This window comes from Sorex fumeus, unplaced genomic scaffold (genome assembly GCF_029834395.1).
Source record: "Sorex fumeus unplaced genomic scaffold, SorFum_2.1 ptg000002l, whole genome shotgun sequence".
NCBI lineage: Eukaryota > Metazoa > Chordata > Mammalia > Eulipotyphla > Soricidae > Sorex > Sorex fumeus.
In genome coordinates this window covers 35,636,436-35,658,531 of record NW_026606059.1, presented here as the reverse complement: position 1 = coordinate 35,658,531, position 22,096 = coordinate 35,636,436, and the positions used below count along the sequence as shown (strand labels likewise).

Sequence of the window (22,096 nt, the reverse complement as noted above, 5' to 3'; positions counted from 1 at the left end):
GAGATGACCGCTGGACTAGAGTCATTACCAACTGGATTCCACAGGACGTCAAAAGATCACGTGGCTGCCCACCTATGAGATGGTCAGACTTCTTCGTTAAGACCTAAATGATCAATTTGAGGCTCTTCATGTTCCTTGCCATTGGGCTACATTAGCATGCGACAGGGATGAATGGAGATGTTGCTGGCACCCGCTTGAGTGAATCGATGAATAACAGGATGTCAAGTGATCAAGATTTATAAAAGATGTATAAGAAGCTTTCACTTGGTTCAGAGACACAGATCAAAGACTAAGCACATGCTTTGGGTACAGAGGTCAGGGCTCCCATCCTGGAACTACTTATTGTCCCTCAAAGACCACCCAAAGCAACTCCCAGTTACAGAATTGGGAGTAGACTCTGAGCTCCTCTGGGTGTGGCTCCCCTGTAAAAAATAAAAGTTTTCACTTTATAACTTAGGCAACCTATTTTAAGGGAGACTGTATCCTTACATAAGTTAGATAGAAATCTATTCCCAAGCACAAATAAAGTTTGGGGGGCTAGGGGAGATCACATGTGTCTGCTCCTGTCACTGCTCAAAGGAATATGTGGTGATGAGGACTGAACCTGGGCCTCCAACAGACAAAGTAAGAATTTAGTCCATTGAACTCTCTCTCTCCAGTCCCACATACAAATACGTTTTAAGAAATCAACAATTTGGGGCTAGAGAAATAGCACAGTGGGTAGAGCATTTGCCTTGCACGCACCAGGCCCAGGTTCGATTCCCGGTATCCCATATGGTCCCCTAAACACCGCCAGGAGTAATTCCTGTGTGCATGAGCCAGGAGTAACCTCTGTACATCATTGAGTGTGACCCCCCCAAAAAAGAAAAAAAAATAAAAAATAAAAAATTTGATTAAAGGGGGAATCATAAAAGTTGAAAAAATAAACACACTTTAAACATGTAAGTCATTAACAAAAAAAAAGATACAGACTTAACGACTCGGTGAGAGAAAATAACACAGAAGGCTCAACTAGCAACAGCTCAGTGAAGCCTCACTGACTTGAAACCCTTCACTAACTTGACTCCATTGTTAGGTATAACAGTTAATACAAACTTTCAATTGAAGTATTGTTTGATAATTCCATTTACTGTAGGATAACACTTTTGTCCTTCCTCGGTTTATCGGGTCACAGCCAACCCAGTGCTCCTGAGTCACTCCCATTCTTTTGTTAATTTGTAACTACTTCTCTATGCTCTTTTCCCCAAACAGTTAATCAGCTTATTCCCCTAATCAGATTCTGTTAATTTGTAAGGTCAGATCTTTCTAGGACACTGAACTTATATTGTAAGTTAATATTGCCTTTCTCCTCTCCTTATGTCTTTTGAATAGTTTTCTTTAAGTCAATGTCCTTTTGTATAGACACAAGAAGACAATTAATATTATGCTTTTGTAACTTGGGATTTAATTGGCTTTGAATATTATTCATTCCAGGGCATCTGCTTTCTCAGCTTTAGCCTCAATTGCCCTCACTTTCTAGCTCCCCAAAAGCAGGGTCCTGACGAGGGATTGGATGGAACCAGGGCAAGCGGTAAACTATGTGCTACCCTGGCATCGAGATGGGCCTGGCCAAAGCTCCACAATTCTTAGCTATAAGTTAAGAGCTTGATCAGGACAAATGCTGTCATGATTCAAAAGTAACAACGAGACTAGGACTCTGCTAGGGATAGGAAAGACTAATCTAGCCTGAGCACTCTAGTCTGAGATCGAGATGACCCCAGGAGAGCAATTCTATAATCTTAATGCATCTCTTACTGTGTCCATACAAAATGATTAATATTACGAATGCTTCTAAGTTTGTTGGACAAGGAGAGGAGAAAAACATTCATGGGATTCCACCCTTGGGTGGGTGGCCCTGCTGAAAGAGAATCTGTCCTGGAAGCAGCATCCCCTAAGGGGAAGAAATTTAACCCAATTGATTGTGACCACACCCATGTGTAAGCCCAGCCCCTCAAGGTAGTGATGATTTAACTAGACTGTAAGAGTGGGCTGTGGGGAGAAGATCAAGTGCGAGATCCAGAGCCGGAGCCAGGAGTGAGGGGTTCCAGATTGGCCCGGTGAGAAGGAGAGAGAGAGAGACAGGAGTGAATGGGAATGAGAATGGAATAAATGGCATCTGATCAATCAACTGGCTTGGCCCTCGTATCCTCCGCCATCTGCCCTAGGGCCGGGGCCCCCATCAAAGATTTTCTACAACCTACCATTTCATTGTAGCAATGTAAACAATGAAAACAATAAAATAAATGCATAAGTGTGCCAAAGAAGCTGACTTGGGGAGTAGGTAGGAAACTGGGGACAATAATAGAAGGAGGGACCACTAGGGGTGGGATTGGCTTTGAAAACTGAATGCCCAAGACAACCATATTATGAACAACTTTGTAAACCATGTTTACATTTTTATATTTAAAAAATAAGATAAAAAAGATACAGGTTTATTTAGAAAGTTTTAAATTTTAGTTCACGGTCCTCCCGTTGTTCATCAATTTGCTCGAGCAGGCCCAGTAACGTCTCTATCATGAAACTTGTTGTTACTGTGTTTGGCGTATCGAATACGTCACAGGTAGCTTACCAGGCTCTGCCAGCGGGCAGGTTCTTTCTGTATATAATTTTATTCCACTTTAATCCATTCACATAATATTTAAAGTATCATTAAGTCTAACAACGTTTCAACAGTCAACAGAGGTGTCATAATTTAACTAACTTTTTCTCCACTTCTGAACAAACAAATTATTTCTAACTACCTGGGACCTCTAGGATCACCAGATGCTGAGACAGGAGGGGAGAAGGATGGGGAATGTGGTAAAGTGATTTAAAATGTCTCACTGATCAATGATTTATCTGTCCAGCCTCTAAAGAGAAAATTTTAGTGAAATATAGTCAGCACATCATTGTTTACACATATAAAATATGTGGTTACTAATTGTGAACATATTTTCAGTTTATTGCAATGTTTAAGTGAAATAATACTTTAATTCCTGTTAGCATTATTGAATCTATGTATCATTTAAATTTTTTTAATATCCTCCTTATTCTACTTCTGAGGCATATCAAATACTCTCGGTAGCTATAGCACAGCGGTAGGGTGTTCGCCTTACAAGCGGCCAACATGGCCGACCCGAGTTCGATTCCTCCGCCCCTCTCGGAGAGCCCGGCAAGCTACTGAGAGTATTCGATATGCCAGACACAGTAACAACAAAGTCTCCAATGGAGACGTTACTGGGCCCGCTCGAGCAAATCGACGATCAACGGGAGGGCCTTTACCTTACCTTTACCTTTATCCTCCTTATACTATACCTTCTTTCTATATGACATATACCAAAATTTAAATTTATTATTTGGAAATACTAGCCCCAATAATTAAAATATATACTTACTGTAAGAACAGCAGCAATCTTCTTGGCTACAGATGGGCTAATTTGAAGAGCATGAGAAAATTGCCAACCTTCCAAGTCAAAGACAGCCTTGATACCATTTCGTTGTGTTTCAATTTCCTGTACAATAAGCTCGGATGTAATTAGGCTTACACGAAATACATCATAAGCTGTGAAAACCTTTGGATCCCAGTATGCTAAAAAAAATTAAATATTATATCAGCATTGTGTAAATAATCATAAAGATTTACAAAGGAAAATTATTTTCAGACTTAAATGATCAGAAACAGTTAACCCAGTGTGGGTTAAGAAAAGACTTCTCTGGGGAGAAAGAAATATTACAATGTGCTGAGCTTTACCTACGTTTCATGTGGGAGGCCTAAATTCTATCTCCAGCAACTCTGGTCCTTGAAGCACTGCAGGGAGCAAACCACAAGCACAAAACTAGGAATAAGCCCCTGATCACCAGGTGTTTGTATGAAAAATAACCCCCCCCCCAAAAAAGAGAGAAGGGAATTGAATGTTAGATCCAAAACCAAAAAATACAACACACTGAAAAAAACATTGGATGATCATATCATGACACTGACTTTCTTAATATATTCCAGTATTTCAATCTAATGGCAAGGGAAACAAAAACCAAAACAGCCATAGGATTACACTAAATTTTTTAAATTTCGGAAAACAAAATAACTATCACTAAATCAAAAATACATGTTATTGAGTGGGAGAAAATATTGTGGCATCACACTTTTTAAAAAAAATTTTGCTTTTTGGGTCATACCCAGCTATGTTCAGGTGTTACTCCTGGCTCTACACTCAGGAATCACTCCTTGCGGTACTTGGGGGACCATATGGGATGCTGGGAATCAAACCCTGGGCAGCCATGTGCAAGGCAAATGCCCTACCCACTATGCTATCGCTCCAGCCCCCTGCCATCACACATTTGACAAAGTGACGATGGGTTAATATAAAAGACATATAAGGAGATCACAAAACTCAAGGAAGGAAAAAAATACCATCAAAGTTGTGGAGAAGGGGCTGAGGAGAGAAAACTTGAAGGACTGAAAAGCAAGTTTTGCATATGGAGTCCCAGCATCACAAAGTCAGGTCCTAGCACTGAACCATCAAAACTGTACACTTGGGTCAAGCATAATCATAGTGAGGAGCACTTCCCCCTCTATGAAAATGCAAAAAAAAGCTAAAGAGATACATTCTTAAATACATACAGGGCTCATCATTTTCATAAAGATGAAAAGTTATTCATTATTAAATGTCATCAGGGAAATGCCAATAAAAATAACAAGATTACGTTATCTCACATCTGTGAGAGTGGCCTATATCAAAAAGAAGACAAGTAACAAGCATTGGCAGGGTGTGGAGAAAATAAATCTTCCTATACTTTGACAAGACTGAAAACTGGTTCAACCTCTCTGGAAAGCAGTAAGGAGATTTCTCAAAATATTACAAATAGATCTATTATGATCTAGCAATTCCACTTCTATTTATTTGTTCAAAGAACACAAAAGCACTACTTTGAAAAGCTCTATACACACCTGTATTTATTGCAGCACTGTTTACATAGTCAAATCCTGGAAACAATACTTGAGTGTACTATATGCATGGAAAGATACAGAAAATGTAGCAGGCATGCACAACAGAATGCTACTCAACCATAAGAAAAGAGGAAATCATAGCTTTTTCAACAACATGGATAGAATTAGAGGGGCTTTTACTCAGTGAACTAGTATGAAAAAGAAAGACATACCAAATGATCTCATTTACATGTGGGATATGAAGAAGCAAAGCAAGGGAACAGACAAGACCAAATTGGAATAAACAAATAAATAAATAAAATGAAATAAAATCAACTCTTGAACTGAGACTGTGAAGCTGAGGTTACTACAGGGAAAGAGATGAGGGATCAGAGCAGAGGGTGTCAAAAGGATGGAGAAAGAGGGGTGGGGAGGTGGTATTATATTGGTGTGCCTAGTGTGGTGACACACATTCTGAAGAGGTAGAAAGAAAACAGTACTGGTTTTTGTTTTTTTGGGGTTTTTTTTTGTGGGTGTTTTTTGGTACCAGGCATCAAATTCAAGTTTGTGACCACATGCAAGGCAAATTCCCTATACACTGTACAGTCAGTTTGGCCTCTAATATGGTAACTTATAAACATCCAGTCTTGTAATCCTACAGTACCTCAAAATGCCTCTTCTGCAAACCACAGTACCCAAAAGGAGAGAGAGAACAAAAGGGAGTGCCCTGCCACAGAGGCAGGGTGGAATGGGGGATGGGGGGGTGGGAGGAATACTGGGATTGGTGGGGGTGGAGAATGGGCACTGGTGGTGGGATGGGTACTCGATCATTGTATAACTGAAACCCAAGCACAACAACTTGTAAGTCTACAACTGTACCTCGTGGTGTTTCACTAATAAAACAAAAAATAAATTTAAAAAATTAAATTAATTTTTAAAGGATAAATAAAAATAAATGTACAAAGATCGTGAAATTAATAGTAAATCATATTGGTAGTATAAGAACTTATACCTGTTTTTCTTATGTCAAATCCGTAGTAAAAGGTTTATAAAACAAAGGGCTGATAGTGTGGGAGCAGAGAGATATCAGAGCAGGAGAGCATTGCCTTGCATATTGCCAACACGGGTTTGAGTCCTAATGCCAAGTGTGATCCCTGAGTGCCGAGCTAGGAGTATGACATGAGCATTGCTGGGTGTGGTCCAGAAAGAAAACTGGGGCAAGGGAGAAGGTGTTGGTGGTGAAGAGAATTAATGCAGAGTATGTTTCGTTGCCAGGTGAAACTATAGCCCAAAACACAGAGGAAGGTCAAAGATGAAAATATTTGCCTCTTCTGGCCAAGCTCATCGGTGTTGGAATGAGTAAAATGTGATTTGGAATAAAACTGTCAAAATGACTGGTAAGGGATATGCATAAGGAACAAGGCAAGCAGGCAGACTCATCTCTCCAATGGTTTCAGAGAACAAACAACACAAAGAGTCATATTTCTATCTGCTAAATTAATAACTGTGGGCTTTGGAATGCAGAGTCAAGGAGTCACTCGGGTAGGTGATCCACACCCAGAAGAAACAGGAAGTGCCTGTAACTATGTTAAGAAAAGGAGTTATTGGCACTTATTCACACCTCTCACACCTTCCCAGCTATCCTTGACACAGTCCATGACTACAGAAATGACAGGCAAGCAGATATCTTAATAAAGCATACACATCCTCTAAAAATTATAGTATATAAAATATGTACACACAGATAAGAGAGGAACCAATCTCAATAGATGAAAGCCTGTGAGTCATTAAAAAAAAGAAGCAAAACAATTTCAGTGTGGGGAAGAATACTGTAGTTTGCCATTTTTTTCTTGTGTTTTTTTTTGGGGGGGGGCTTTTTTTTTCTGCCTTTAAGTGCTCGGGGCCTTTTGGCTCTGTGGTCAGGAGTTGCCCCTGGTAGTAATCTGAAATGATATGTCATGCTGGGAATTGAACCAGGAATAGCAGAAGAAGTCAGATAAAAGCAAGCACCTTACCCCCTATACTATTTTCTAATCCTACAGACTATTATTTAAAATAATCAGATATCAACTTGAAAATAAAATAACGGTTACTACCACAAATTTCAGTTGATGAGACAACTGACCAAAAAAGGACACAGCGAATGGGTTAACAATGGTTTGGAATATCAAGCTGAGGAAATTCTTTAATGATTCACAGAAATGCTAAGAGTTCATAGGTATGAATAACAAGCTTAGAGATAAAAAAAAAACATATTTAGGAGTTTTAACATTCAATTGATAAAAGTTCTGAAAATCATTAATAGAGAACATGGGACAAAGAAAAGAGGAGTACAGTAGAGGAAAAAAAAGCAAGTTTTCAGATTAAAGAGTCTTTGGAGTCCATTTCGAAGAATGAAATGGAAAGAAAAAGTAGATAACTAGGTAAAATTTAAAAATATCAAGTTTTAGGTTAGACTACTAGGTAAAACGGTTGTAGATATTGAGATAGAGAACACTAAAAGAGAGTTGTTTGGGGAGTAAAACATTAGTTTTGGCTCTAATGAAATGGTGACAGCTGGAATAAGGAGCTGGTGGTACGAATCCTTGTGGGCAAATATCCTAGGATTGAAGATATATATCTCAGAGTTACTGGGGCACATATAACAACCTAGGACAAAAGATTATCTCTATTACAGAAGAGAGATAAAGTAATAATAGAGAAGGCTGAAAACAATGTCCTCAGGAGAGTGTGGCCTCAGACTAAGGGAATGGAATATCTGAACAAAGAGAAAGTGGCATGCTGTGTTGAGAAACCAAGAAATGTAGAACTAATTATGGTTATTAGAGAAAAGGACGTATGTTATGGACATTTTATTCTGCAGTGAATTGAGAACTATGAGAAGAACACTAGTTTAAACCCTGGCAAGGCTTCTGGCGGTGCTTGGGGAACCATATGGGATGCCAAGAAATTTGGTTGAGAATGATAGGAGAGATAACAGGAATGAGCTTTTGCTTTATTCTGGATTACAAACCTTAGCAGATAGTATGTATGTATGTATGTATGTATGTATGTATGTATGTAGTTCTTTCCAGCTCTCTGCTTGGGGCTTAATCCGGTTGATGGTGCTTTGGGAACTATGAAGTGCCAGGTAGGGCTGGAGTGATAGCACAGCAGTAGGGCGTTTGCCTTGCGTGAGGCCTGCTGGCTGAGCCAGGTTCGATTCCTCCACCCCTCTCGGACCTCTCGGAGAGCCCAGCAAGCTACCAAGAGTATCTCGCCCACACGGCAAGCCTGGCAAGCTACCTGTGACTTATTCAATAGGCCAAACACAGTAACAACAAGTCTCACAATGGAGATGTTACTGGGCCCACTCGAGCAAATCGATCAACAACAGGAGGAGAGTGCCACAGTGCTATTGAAATGCCAGGGAGAGAATCTGCTTCTCCCACATGTGGAGCATGTTCTATCCAATTACCTATCTCTCCGACCTCTTAATAGATATTTTTTTTTTACTTTTTAGTTAAAAAAAAAAAACAGCCGACCTCTACTACCCAACCATCGCCACACTCCAGGCCACTTTCCAGGACCGACACATTATAGGACACTCTCTACCCATTTTCTAGAATTACTACATTATATCTGATGGGGTTCAAACAGTAGGCAACAAATCATAGAGAAAAATATATAAATATATGCCTCTCAGAGAACCTGGCAAGCTACCAAGAGTATCCCGCCCACACAGGCAGAACCTGGCAATCTCCCTGTGGCGTATTTGATATGCCAAATACAGTAACAACAAAAGGTCTCATTTCCCTGACCCTAAAAGAGCCTCCAATCATTGTGAAAAGACAAGTAAGAAGAGGTTGCTAAAAATCTCAGGCTTAGGAAGAATAGAGACATTACTGGTGCCTGCTCAAGTAATTGATGATCAATGGGATGACAGTGATACAGTGAACATTTTAGTGAAACAGAATAGTTTACTGTTGTTTGTTTGTTTGTTTGTTTGTTTTTCACCACAACATTGTTCAGGGCTGACTCCTGGCTCTGCACACTGCGATTATTTCTGGCAGTGTGCAGGGAGTCATATAGGATGCAGTGAGAACCCTGGTCAGCCATGAGCAGGTTAAGCACTGTACCCAGAGTGACCTTTTGTTGTTTTTGTTTGTGTGTTTGTTTATTTTTGGCCACACCTGACAATGCTCAGGGATTACTACTGGTGGTGCTCTGGGGGATCGTATGGGATGCCAAGAAACAAACCTGTGTAGGCTGCATGCAAGGCAGGAGCCGTGGTCACTCTTTCCCACCCTTGCCTTTTGCTTTTAAAGGACTTTATATTCCTGGTTTTGAGTACTCAGTCTCTGGATAACCCAACTCAAATATACCATCCTACTTCAGATATTGGCTGAAAGATAAAATAATGGAAAGTAGAAAAAAAATTACTGAGTGCAACTTCAAAACTTGATACTGATCTTCAAAAATCTATACTAATGGGGCTGGAGTGATAGAGTAGAGAGAGCGTTTGCCTTGCATGGGGTCAACCTGGGTTCTATCTCCAGCAGCCCATATGGTCCCCTAAGCACCACCAGGAGTGACTCCTGAGTGCAGAGCCAGGAGTAACCTCTGAGCATCTCTAGGTGTGACCCAAACCCCTTCCCCCCAAAAAATTGATAACCAACCAACATGGTGGTCTAGACCTGTGCTGTCAAATAATATGGCCAGTAGGCACTTCAGGTGGTTTAAATTTTAATTAGTATTAAATAACATTGAATTTAATTTAGTTTTAAAATCTCACATGCTACACATACTGTAAAATTATTCCACCATAGAAAACTCTATGGAAGAGTGCTAGTCCAAACTCCTCTTGAGAAAAACCAAAACATGCCCTAAATTTTAAATTCCTTCACAAGAAACTATTTAACATTTATTGTATGCTGTAATTATGCCAGCTAATATTCTGTTAAAGTAGAATAATATGTATTACAAGATATTAATGCTCAGAGTGCCCTATGAGATAGGTTTTCACTCTTTCTGACTTACAGTTGAGAAAACTGGAATAACCACTATGTAGACTTCCAATGTAGCTCAAATGTGAAGAATTCAGATTTCAAAGCAAGTAACATGCCCTCCAACCTACATTCCTAAGTACTAGGAATTAATTCCTAAAACTTAGTAGTCACTGTTAAAATTTGCTTGTACTGAAGTAGCATAGTCCTGAGTCTCAAACAGCATAAAATGCTATCCTCTGGCTTATTGGCTAATAATGGAAACAACTTCTTTTCACCTTGGGTTGTCCATCGTGGCTGGAAAACGGCTCTGTGCATTTCCTCATTGCCTTTACTACACAGAGGCAGAGCCAAGGAAAAGTGGTCATGTTGATGTTCTACAAAAATACTTTACCACAATTTTTCTATTTTAGCTCCTGATATCTCCTCAATTAAATTAAATAAATTACCTATTAAATGGGCTGGAGCAATAGCATAGCGGGTAAGGTGTTTGTCTTGCATGTGGCTGATCCGGGTTCGATTCTTCCGTCCCTCTCAGAGAGCCCAGCAAGCTACCAAGAGTATTCCCACCCACACGGCAGAGCCTGGCAAGCTACCATGGCATATTCAATATGTCAAAAACAGTAACAACAAGTCTCACAATGGAGAGGTTATTAGTGCCCGCTCGAGCAAATGGATGAACAACGGGAGGACAGTGCTACAGTGTGACCTATTAATTAATTTAATTAATTAATTTTATTTATCTATTAAATTAAATCAATTACCTATTTAATGAAGTAAAATAAATTAAATACTTATGTTTTCTTGGAATGCATAAATATTTATCTTTCTTTTTCTTTTTTGGGTCACACCTGGCGATGCACACAGGTTCCTCCTGGCTCTGCACTCAGGAGTTACTCCTGGCGGTACTCAGGGGCCCATATGGGACACTGGGAATCAAACCCAGATCGGTCATGTACAAGGTAAATGTACTACCACTGTGCTATCACTCCAGCCCCAAATATTTATCTTTTTGTTTTGCTTATATACTGAATTTTTTTTCACTCTAAAATAGTGCATGCTATCTTTGAAACAAAGATATATGTATTTTTCTGAGTATTTACATTGCCAAACCTACATATTTTTCTTGATTTCATTTGGGTTTTTTGGTGGGGAGGGGTTTGGACCACACCCAGCTGTGGCCAGGACTTACTCCTGGCTGTGTTTGGATCAGAGAGGAACTCCTGAAAGGACTGAGGGGCTTATATTGATGCCAGAGACTGAACACAGGTCCACTGAATGCGAGGTAAGCACCTTATCCTCTACTACTTGACCCCTTTTCTTGATTTTATTATATTTGAGGAATTTTAATATTTCCACTAAACCTAACTTAAAATCTGAAAAACCAAACTTCTAAAAATATAAGTTAACAAAAGTACAAGAAGCTGGAGAGACAATACAGACACAGTTAGCTATGCAACAGACATAGTTAGCTATGCAGCAGACATGGTTAGATCCCTGACACTACACATAGTCCTCAATGCACTGCCAGGAGTGGTTCCTGAGCATAAAGCCAGGAGTAGCCCCAGACACCAACAGGTGTCACCCAACCCTCCCTATCCACAAAAAAGAAATATCACAATGGACTGCTCAATTCAAAGAATAGCACTGTAGCACTGTCCTCGCGTTGTTCATGGATTTGCTCGAGCAGGCCCAGTAACGTCTCCATCGTGAGACTTGTTGTTACTGTGTTTGGATATTGAATACATCATGGGTAGCTTGCCAGGCAAAGAATATAATATAAAATTTTGCCTTTTGATTCAACTTTGATGGAACTAGAGGGTGTCATATTAAACAAAATAAGTGAGAGCATAAAGGATAAATGTCAGATGACCTCAAATACATGTGTTACAGAATGAAACAAAGAAAGGGACTGGCTACCAGCCTCTGCAAACAAAAACTTGGACTCTGGCAATAGAACTTCACAATAGAGGTTACCAAACAGGAGATAGAGAAAAATGGAAGGACTAGAAATTACTCAAGAAAAGACAATGGCATGGTATCAATTGCATAAAAGTGACATATGGACAGTCAATAGAAGGTCGTTAGCACTTAGATTGTGATGCAGGTACAGTAACTTTTTAAACCAAAAACAAAAAACATTAACACAATATAAACCACGTTGCCTCAACTATAAAGGAGGAGGAGGAGGAGGAGAAGAAGAAGAAGAAGAAGAAGAAGAAGAAGAAGAAGAAGAAGAAGAAGAAGAAGAAGAAGAAGAAGAAGAAGAAGAAGAAGAAGAAGAGAGATAATTATAGACTATCACACCAATAGGAGAGAAAAAAGTGGTGTAATAACTTACCAATTCTGTAAATAAGAACTTTGCTTCCAGTTGGATCTCTGGCTCTCAGGACTCCAAGGTAACCTGCCTTTAGAAGACCAAGAATACTTCTAGGGTGTAGATCTGCACTTATTTCTGGACATTCAGATCTCCACTTAAAATAGTTTTTTAGCAACTGAAAAACAAAATTACAATATCTGTAGATAGTATACAGGCAAGCATTGCACAAAAATATAGAACTTAGACTTTCCAGATGACCTTAGTCATTTTCTCAGGTGACAATATTTCATCACAAATTGAAAGTTGAATAACTTTCATTTATCCCCTATGCTAAACAGTTGCCAAAGAAAACTGCATACAATTCTTTCCCAGTTGTTATACACAATGCCTTCTTCCAATCAAGATGTGGAATTCATTGGATTCCTTCCCCTTGAATTGGTGCTAGTATCACATCTTTGCATTGCATATGTGAGTCTTTGCTAGAAGGTAAGAGGTCCTGGAGCTTCTCTGTTTTGTTTTGTTTTGTTTTTTTTTAATGAAAAAACAACTCATGTTACAGATCTTATTATCCCCATGGCAATAGGCCTATTAAGATGGAAGCTTGACTTCATCTTTTCTGACAACTCGCGCTGAAAGTAGACTATAGATCAAACACGATGGCCACTCAATACCTCTATTGCAAACCACAACACCCAAAAGGAGAGAGAGAAAGAAAAGAATTGCCCTGCCACAGAGGCGGGATGGGGCGGGGGGATAGGGTAGGAGGGCCGGAAGGACGAATAAAAAAAAAAGATGGAAGCATGACCTGTGGATAAGTGTGGTCACGTGCACCTTCTCTGGATTCCAGGAGCAGTGAGACCCAGAAGCACATAGAATGAGGCTAAGTGTTTACTCTTTTTGGAACCCAGACCCCAGATAACCCAGAGAAAATTACTAAATGATAAGACTACAGGGAGAGAGTTCAAGAATGAGAGATCATCGAAGACAGTTTCCTGTCTGTCAAGTTCCCAATTTAATACAATGTGCACCAGAGATGAACCCTGGTTCAAACCAACAAATTTGTGTTAGTGCTATTTATATATTAATAATATTTAAATAACCACTTTTAATATTTCTTGAAGTGATACAGAATGGAAATCAACCAGGTGAATTAACTCACCTTGTTTTTTTGTTTATTTTAGTATGTACAATCTTCATGAGCTATTTTAGGCATTTGAGTTATAGCAATCAGATTACAACCCCGCTCTCATTGAACCTAATCTGGTGGTGACATCTGGGTCGTATAAACCCAGCCATGTAGAGAAAAGCTTCCTTTTCATTCTATGTAGTGATAATCTGGACATTTTTATCTCAGAGGAAAAACTCTTAAATGGAAAAAAAGCTTTCAGATTTTTCCTATTGAGAATGATTCTAAGGGGCAGACCTGTTAGATGCAGTCTAACAGGCTATTATCTTGAAGGCATGTGTCTTCTTTAACCATTTGAAAATTTTTTTGTTTAATCCCAAATGAATGCTAAATCCTGTCAAATGATTTTACTATGGCATCTATTCATATTATCATAAGACTTTTGTGTTTTGTTTATGTCATATGTTGCATGAATCGATCTATATGTGTTGAACCATTCTTGCATCTAGAGAAAATTCGATTTGGACTCAATATTTGATCCTTTTCATGTTCAACTTGTTAAGTATCTCTTGAGGATTGTTGCATCTTTTCAACAGTGATAATGCACTTTAGTTTTCTTTTTCTCTTATATTTTAAAATGTCTTCCATCTTGTTTCTGCATTAACTCAGGGTTGCACATCTAGTTACAGTACTGAGGTGTGGGGAGGTGCATGCAGGAAGGGGGAGTAGGATTCACACACTTCAGTTGCAGTGTTTCTGCAAACTTGTCTGCGGTACATGAGAGACTGAGAGATACTACAACTTGTTGTGGTCTTGGGGGTTCCAAGTGTATGAGCTGCTGTGATCAGGAATCAGATCAGTTTCTCTGCCCTTCTGCTTGCAAGGCAGGACCCCGCATCTCTGTTTTTAACTTTTGTGATATGCTTCTCTGCTTTCAGTATTAGATAATGTTATGCAAAAAAAAAACCTGATTCCACCACTTATCGCTGTAATATCAGGTAAGAACTTCAGTCCTTTGAGTGGTCTCCTCAACATCTACTGTGGAAGGTTATGGGAAAAGCATAAAGAAGCATAATGAGTGGTACTTCATATTACTACCTTTAAAATAGGGAAAGTCAAAGAAACCCAAGTACAGGCTTATGTTGAAAATAACTAGTATTTAATTTTTTTCTCAAAAACAAATAAAAATATGAGGAACTATCCTATACCACCGCTACAGTTTCTATTAAGAGAAAAATGATAAAAATCAATTTGGCTAATAGTGATATGAATTCAATCTACAGATCAATATGTCTAGATAAGAGTGAGTTGAAGGTGTCCTATTTTGAGTTTTTCTAAAAGAGCCACCAATTAAGGTCATATTCTTATGCACAAAGAATATAAACTGCAGTAGGAAATACAATAATTACACATTTAAAACTTATAGTTTAATTTTCCTTCGTGATGATTAGCATCCTCAGTGTTTCTGTAATGACAACATATTTGTTTTGGCTTGAACGAGATCTACTATTAATATAAAATTCAAGTGAAAGGTAACAACATAATTTATATTTGACTAATCATTGGAAGAGGCATAAATATTGTAGCCACAAAGTAGTAATCATGTCACATACTAATGTAAGTTTTAGCAAAGATATGTAGTAGGTTAAGCTCAAGTCTTGGGAAATTTCAGTAGCAGGGAATGATCGGAAGAAGAGAGAATCTGGTTGAACTAGGAAAGAAATGGAGGTATTGTGTTTGGAAAGGAAAAAAACTTATTTTTGTTCGGTTCTTCCTGTTTTCCTCTCTCCCTCTCTTTCTCTACCCCCCCCAATATTGTCTACCTCTCTGTGTCTTTATTCTCTTTTATTTTGCATTTAATAACATTTTCTTAACTGTTTAATTAAAAAAGAGAATTCTGCTAAGAGTTAAGTGCAACAGAGGTAAGAAAGTCAGTGTATTTGCCAACAAAAAAATAATTGGTGACCTAGATAGCAGTTTCCAAAAGCAGTAAGAACAAAAGATGCATTGTGCATTCTGATATATTCATTCCAGCCCATAAGAATTTCTCTTCCTCCTGTCTTATGGGAAATCATAACTATTAAGAGCAATTTTTTTGTTTTTTAAGTTTCCCCAGACACAGAGTCCTATTGTTCTGATTCAAATAAAATGCCAATTAAAATTAATGGTTTCTTTTTCCCATGTAATGATTAAAGTGATTCATTAACAGCTATTTATTAGAAAATAGAGATAGGACCCCTAGCTTGGTCATCGGCAGAATGCAAGGCACACAGGATGTAGTTACAAGTGCTGAAAAGTAAATTAATGCATGGATCAGCTGGATCCAAAACTTGTGAGAGATAAGAGTTAATGAGAATGAATAAAACAGGCAGAGGTTAACAATTGTTTTATTGTTGTTGATGACATTTTCCTTTTTTTTTTTTTCCGCTTTTTGTTTTGGGGCAATTCCAGGTGGTGTTCAGGGGTTATTCCTGTATCTGTACCCAGGACTAACCCCAGGCCATGCTGTGGGGGTCTGGAGGGACCAATTGTGTTACTAGAGATTCCAACCAGGGAATGCAATTTGGCTACATGCAAGGCACCTCATATCCTGAACTACCTCTCTGGCCTACAACTGGTTACTTTTCTGATTGTTATTTTAAACAGAAGAGGCATATGTCAAATATTTGGAGATTAGAAATAATACAAGTTCCCATCAGTTCAAGTTCAAATCTTTGCCCACCTTGGTAATCATGACTTCAGACAAGTTATTTACCCTTTACATTAAAATTTCTTTTAAAATGAGAAAATAATGAAGTTAATTCATGAAAATACTGATTACCAATTTATCTGGCACTCCATACGCTACTAGAATTACAAAAATATCATTAGCTCTAACTTCACATGTAAACTACAATGTGAAATTTCATAACTGAGGAACTTAGTAAGTTTACTTCATACATTTAAGTTGTGAAGGCTTTACGTTTTATTATAATAAGGGAGTTTGAGGTGAGTTGACTGACTTTATGGGTGGAAATAAATAGGTTTACACTCTATCAGAGGTCCCCAACCTTATTTGGCCTACTTCCCTTTTTGGAGTAAATAGTAATAATAATAATAATAATAATAATAATAATCACGATCACGATCATCCTGTTGTTCGTCGATGGCCTCAAGCAGGCACCAGTAAGGTCTCCTTCATCCTAGCCCTGAGAAATGCTCTTTCAGAATTAGGAGAATGAGATCCATCATTGTTACTGGTATTTGGCATATTGAGTATGCCACGGGGAGTTTACCAGACTCTGCTGTGCGGGCAAGATACATTCTGTATATAATAATAATAATAATAATAATGATAATTTTGTATCTCAGTAAAATTGGTAGGAAAAATACTCAGCACTTCCCTGGCAATCTTCCTTCTCTAAGTGAACTTGCACATAGACAGTCCCTCATAATTGTGCCCAAGGTTACTGATCCCCACCCCAATCTCCACTTTCCCAGCAGTCCCTGGGGTATGAATAGAAGGCAGTATGGCCCACCTTCGCTGGAGCGATAGCACAGTGGTAGGGCGTTCGCCTTACAAGCGGCCAACATGGCCGACCTGAGTTCGATTCCTCTGCCCCTCTCGGAGAGCCCGGCAAGCTACCGAGAGTATTCAATATGCCAAACACAGTAACAACAAAGTCTCCAATGGAGACGTTACTGGGCCCGCTCGAGCAATGGCCCACCTTGAGAAAAGTGCTTTTCTTCCCTTTTTGGTTGGTAGAAAAGTAAGTCAAAGAGTTTATAGGCAATAACTTGATTTCTATCCAATACATTTAGACACAGTCCTGCTTAGTGAATTCCTCAAGGACATGTGGAATGAAAACAATTCAGAAAAAATAAAAATACAAATAACACAAAAAACAGATCTCAGAGATAACTTTTACACCTTATTTTAGTTAGAAACTATTTTTAAAAGCAACTAAGAGATCTGAGAGATATTGTACAGTGGGTACATATTGTACATTTGCCTTCATGTGGCCTACCCAGGTTTAACTTCTGGCACTCCATATGGTCCCCTGAACTCTGCCAAGAGTGATACCAGAGTTCAAAGCCAGGAGTAAGCCCTGAGCTCTGCTGGGAATGCCCCCTAAATTTTTTTAAATAATAATTTATTAAAAGACAGCTAATGAGGTGCTGGAGCGATAGCACAGCCGGTAGGGCCGTGGCCGACCCGGGTTCGATTCCCAGCATCCCATATGGTCCCCCGAGCACCGCCAGGAGTTATTCCTGAGTGCATGAGCCAGGAGTAACCCGTGCATTGCAAGGTTACACCTGGCTCAAAAAACAAAAAAAGAAAAGGCCGCTAATGAAATCATTAACTGACACACTTTTTGCTTTAAACCTCTACACACTCATCAGTGAAACTATTCTCTTCAAAGAGCCTGAGCTTGGATCTTCACATTTAGTAGATGCTGGGTAAATACTAGACATTTTAAAAATGAAACTAGGCGGCCAGAGTGATAGTACAGCCAAAAGGGTGTTTGCCTTGCATGCAGCTGACCTGGGTTAGATCTTTGGCATCCCATATGGTCTCTTGAGCACCGCCAGGAGTAATTCCTGAGTTTAGAGCCAGTAGTAACCCCTGAGCATTATTTGGTGTGACCCAAAAAGCAAAGAAAAAAGAAAATAGTCAAATTCTAAATAAAATTGTCAGATTCTTATTTCATTTGTAATATCAAAACAAAGTCCAGTAATTCAACAACTCCAGCATAAAAATAAAGTTACATGTCCCTAGAGAGAGTACAGTGGGTAATGCGCTTGCCTTGCATATGGCCAACAAAACTTTGATCCCCAGCATCACACAGGGTCCCCCAAAGCTGCCAGGAATGATCTCTAAAAACAGGGTCAGGAGTAGGTGTTGAGCACAGTTAGGTATGACTCAAAACCAATAAAAACAACCCAGATACTATATATATATGTATATATTTACATATATATTTTTATGTGAGCAAAATAGAAGAAAATGAACAATTGACAAAACAATTGTTAACTGGGACAGACTTTTTAATTCAAATTTATGCAAGTTGGTTAACCTTGTTAGTGATTAAATAAAAGCATATTGTAATAAAAGGGGTTTTATTTACTGAGGTAGCTGACACAGATAATTGTGTCTGATAACACAATGTAGATTACAATATGGAGTGAAACACACATTTTGCAATATAAATATGATGAAATGAATGAAAACTCTTTGAGAGTCATTATATTTGCCAACACTAAAATGCACATCTCACGGTATCCAGCAATTTATCAGGTTGAACATTAAAGACTGTATCCCTATTTGGGCACAAAAGCAAACATACAAAGAAATCATAGAATATCCACATGATGATGGAAGAAACTCTGTTTCGTACAGTATACTGCCTTTTCCATACCACCAATCAAATGACAGATAAAAAAGTAATCATGCATGGCATACCATCCACTCACAATTACTCCAAAGTCCAATAACAGGAGCTGGTCAATAAAGAGCAAATGGCAAATACAATGGAATAGTGCACAGTTCACTAAAGAATAAAAGGCATGCACGCTTGCTCATATCGATGATGTGTATCACATGGACCCTATCTGGAAAGACGAACAGGAACGTGTTAACTCTTAACTGCGTCCTTGAAAAGGGAAGGCAAACTAGGTTCGGGAGCGGGGAACTTTTTTTTTCCTTTAGAAACTTACTTTGCACTCTCCACTATTTATAAATTAGTTTTATCACCCTTGTTTTTGCCCTTTCAATTAAAAAAATTAATCAACAACAACAACAATATTGAGAGAAGTTAGGACTCTGGACAAGTTGGGATGCTGTCCCCGCTACCCCTTTCGAGATACAGCCTTGAGCAAGCCCGTTGGAGGAAGAACGACATCGAATTCTATTCGATGCTGGCGCACAGGCGTTGAGTACGGCGTGTTCTGTAAGTCGGTTAATGTTCAATCCTGACAACAAATCAATGAGGTAGGCTTCCTCACCGTTATTTAGCAGATGAGAAGGACGAGTCCCAGATAACAAGTCATGACCTTATCCCTCTTTTTTATTTTCCAACCATCCCTGTTTTGAATTAGCTGTAACTTTACAGCAAACGCGCACACACAACACATACACACAGAGAAAGAGAGAGAGAGAGAGAGAGAGAGAGAGAGAGAGACAGAGACAGAGACAGAGAGACAGAGAGACAGAGAGACAGAGAGACAGAGAGAGAGAGAGCCTAGACCCCCACTCTGTTCAAAATGCTGGGAACAGGGAGTGACGTAAGAGGACTATGGTTCTAGGGTCCTAGTCGCTTCTGTGGCTGTGAAGGTGCAGTAACGCTATGCACCAAGAACCTTAACACTAATGCAACTAACCATGCCACCCAAACTTCAATTAGAAAACTTGAACTTTTAAAATGCACAGAACCCTTTTACTATAGAAACATGGATATAACTACGAACACTTTTGTGGTCGCTGCTGGGTTTGGGGCCAGAACCTGACCTTCGGTTCTCCTGCCAACTTTCTTTGCCCCGCCACGTGTGCAGAGATCTGCTACGTGATGGGCTGTTTCTTTCTTCTTTTTTTTTTTTTTTATAAAACTATACACTCATAGATGTTTTTGTGCCACCCCAAACAGGTTCGGAAGACTCCTCTGATGCAGAATTCCGGGTTTGCCTGCTAATGGGCTCAAGTTTTTCCTGTTTCCTCTCCCCAGAACCCAGGGAGAACTTGAAGGACCAGCGAGCGCGTCGTCGCTCACACCCCCGCCCCCGGAACTCGGGGTTCCGCGGGTGCCCAGCCGTGCCCGCCGCCGCCGCCGCGCCGCGGGGATGCCTCACCCGCCAGGCCAGGTCCAAGTCGAAGTCCCGGGCGCGCAGGAACCGCAGCAGGAAGGAGTCGGTGAGCTGCAGCGGCCCCGGCCCGGGCCCCAGCTCGGCCTTCTCGGCCCGGCGCCGCAGCTCGGCCAGGCTGGGCTGCAGCAGCGGCGAGTCGTCGGGCAGCGCGCTGAGCTGCAGCCCCGTCGGCCCCGGCTGTGCCTCTGCCATGCCCGCCGCAGCCTGCCCGCTGGCCGGGAAGAGTCCGGGCTCCTGGCCACCTCGGCCACTCCTCCGGGCCGCTGCCCAGCGCACGCCCACCCGCGAACTGAACTGGCCGTGTCAACGACACCCCGCGGCCTTTTCCCCGGGCGCCAAGCGTTTCTCAAAGTTCCAGGTGGTTCCCCCCCCCCCCCCCCCCCCTCCGCATCCGCAGTCTTTCCCCGTGAGACAAGAAACCCATCGCAACGTTTTGGGACCCCGCACTGATTGTGGTTAGTTGCTGCATTTTTAATAGTCTGCTTGGAGAACTTTCGTCCCCTGCCGTTCTCAGTTCTCCTCTCTCTCTCTCTCTCTCTCTCTCTCTCTCTCTCTCTCTCTCTCTCTCTCTCTCTCTCTCTCTCTCTCTCTCTCTCTCTCCTCCAGCGTCTCTCACCTCTCTCCTCTCTCTCTGTCTCTCTCTGACTTTGTCCTCAATTACTTTGTAGTTCTTTGTCTCTCCTCTCTTCTCTTCAATCTGTCTCTGCCTGGGTCTCTCCTATCCTCCCTCTTCCCCTCACCCATCTCTTCTCTCTTCTCCCTGTCTCTGTCTGTCCCTCTTCTCTCCTCTCTTCCCCTCCCCTCTCTTCTCCTCCCTGCCTACCTAGAAATTAACTGAACTGTCTTTCCCACTTAGTTCCATTACAGACACACTCCCCACCTCAAACAGTGCTTTATTTACAGGGCGTCCAAAATACACATTCTATTATGCCCTCTTATTAGACTGACAATTCTTCCCCTTCCTTTAAATCCAGACTAAATCCTCTTGGCATCTTACCCACTGGTGTCATGTGAAAATAAATTACAACCCAGCAACGTGGCCTTAGGGTCTTTTCTTATCTCTGCCCATTGCCACCATCTCAGAAGTGACCTCACTCCTAAGGTGAAATATGTGAAACTCCTTCTCATTGAATGTATACTTATGGACAGGCAAATGCTATAACTGGATAAACAAAACAGGTAGGAGTGGGGGAGAAGATTAGGCTAGAAGAGAGGTAGGCACCAGCATGGAGGGGTCTAGGCACTTTGTATATCATACATAAATTTTGCCACTGTTATAACTACTTAAACTACAATAAATTAAAATAATGGTAAAATTACAGTTCAGAGGATATCAAGTTAGCTTTTTCAAAACTCATTAAAAGAATTGTTATTACATGGCTGTGCCCATACTCCCTTCCAACTACTGAAGGCACAATCTATGAATGAAACAGACAGAAATCCTTGTCTTCAGGTAATTTTTATCCTTGTGCTGGGAGACAGACATTCACCAAGACAAATGACAATATGTGATCTCAGCCAAGGTCTGGAAAGAAGGTAAGTGCTCAACGACAGCTGAGGAGATAGTACAGCAGGCAGGGCTCTCGCCTTGCACAGGCTAACCTGAGTTCAGTCAGTCCCCAGCACGGCATATGATCCCAGAGCACCTCCAGGAGTGATCTTTGAGCACAGAGCCAGAAGTAAGCCCTGAGCACAGCCAGGTGTGTCCCAAAGCAAAATAGCAACAACAAAACAGATGAATAGATAAAGAAATTGTGTTATCTATACACAGAGGAGTACACAATGGAGCATAATTCAGCTATGAGAAAGATGAAATCTTGCAATTTACTACAACTTGGGTGGAATTGTTGAGTAAAGTGAGTCAGAAAGTAAAACAATGC

General features: G+C 40.3%; 1 protein-coding gene across 2 annotated transcripts in view; it reads right to left on the bottom strand.

Moving 5' to 3' along the window:
• Positions 1 to 20,450, bottom strand: part of TTPA (alpha tocopherol transfer protein) — a 31,466-nt gene extending 11,016 nt beyond the window's left edge. The window contains exons 1-3 of one of the 2 annotated variants that reach the window (XM_056113173.1): positions 20,202 to 20,438; positions 12,272 to 12,425; positions 3,414 to 3,607 (exon numbers count right to left, since the gene is read on the bottom strand). In XM_056113173.1, coding sequence (XP_055969148.1) covers positions 3,414 to 3,607; positions 12,272 to 12,425; positions 20,202 to 20,408 — 555 coding nt within the window. In that variant the 5' untranslated portion in view covers positions 20,409 to 20,438. Of the gene's footprint in view, positions 1 to 3,413; positions 3,608 to 12,271; positions 12,426 to 20,201 lie in introns of both variants that reach the window. The other variant, XM_056113183.1, reaches the window with a different exon arrangement.
• Positions 20,451 to 22,096: the final 1,646 nt, after the last annotated feature.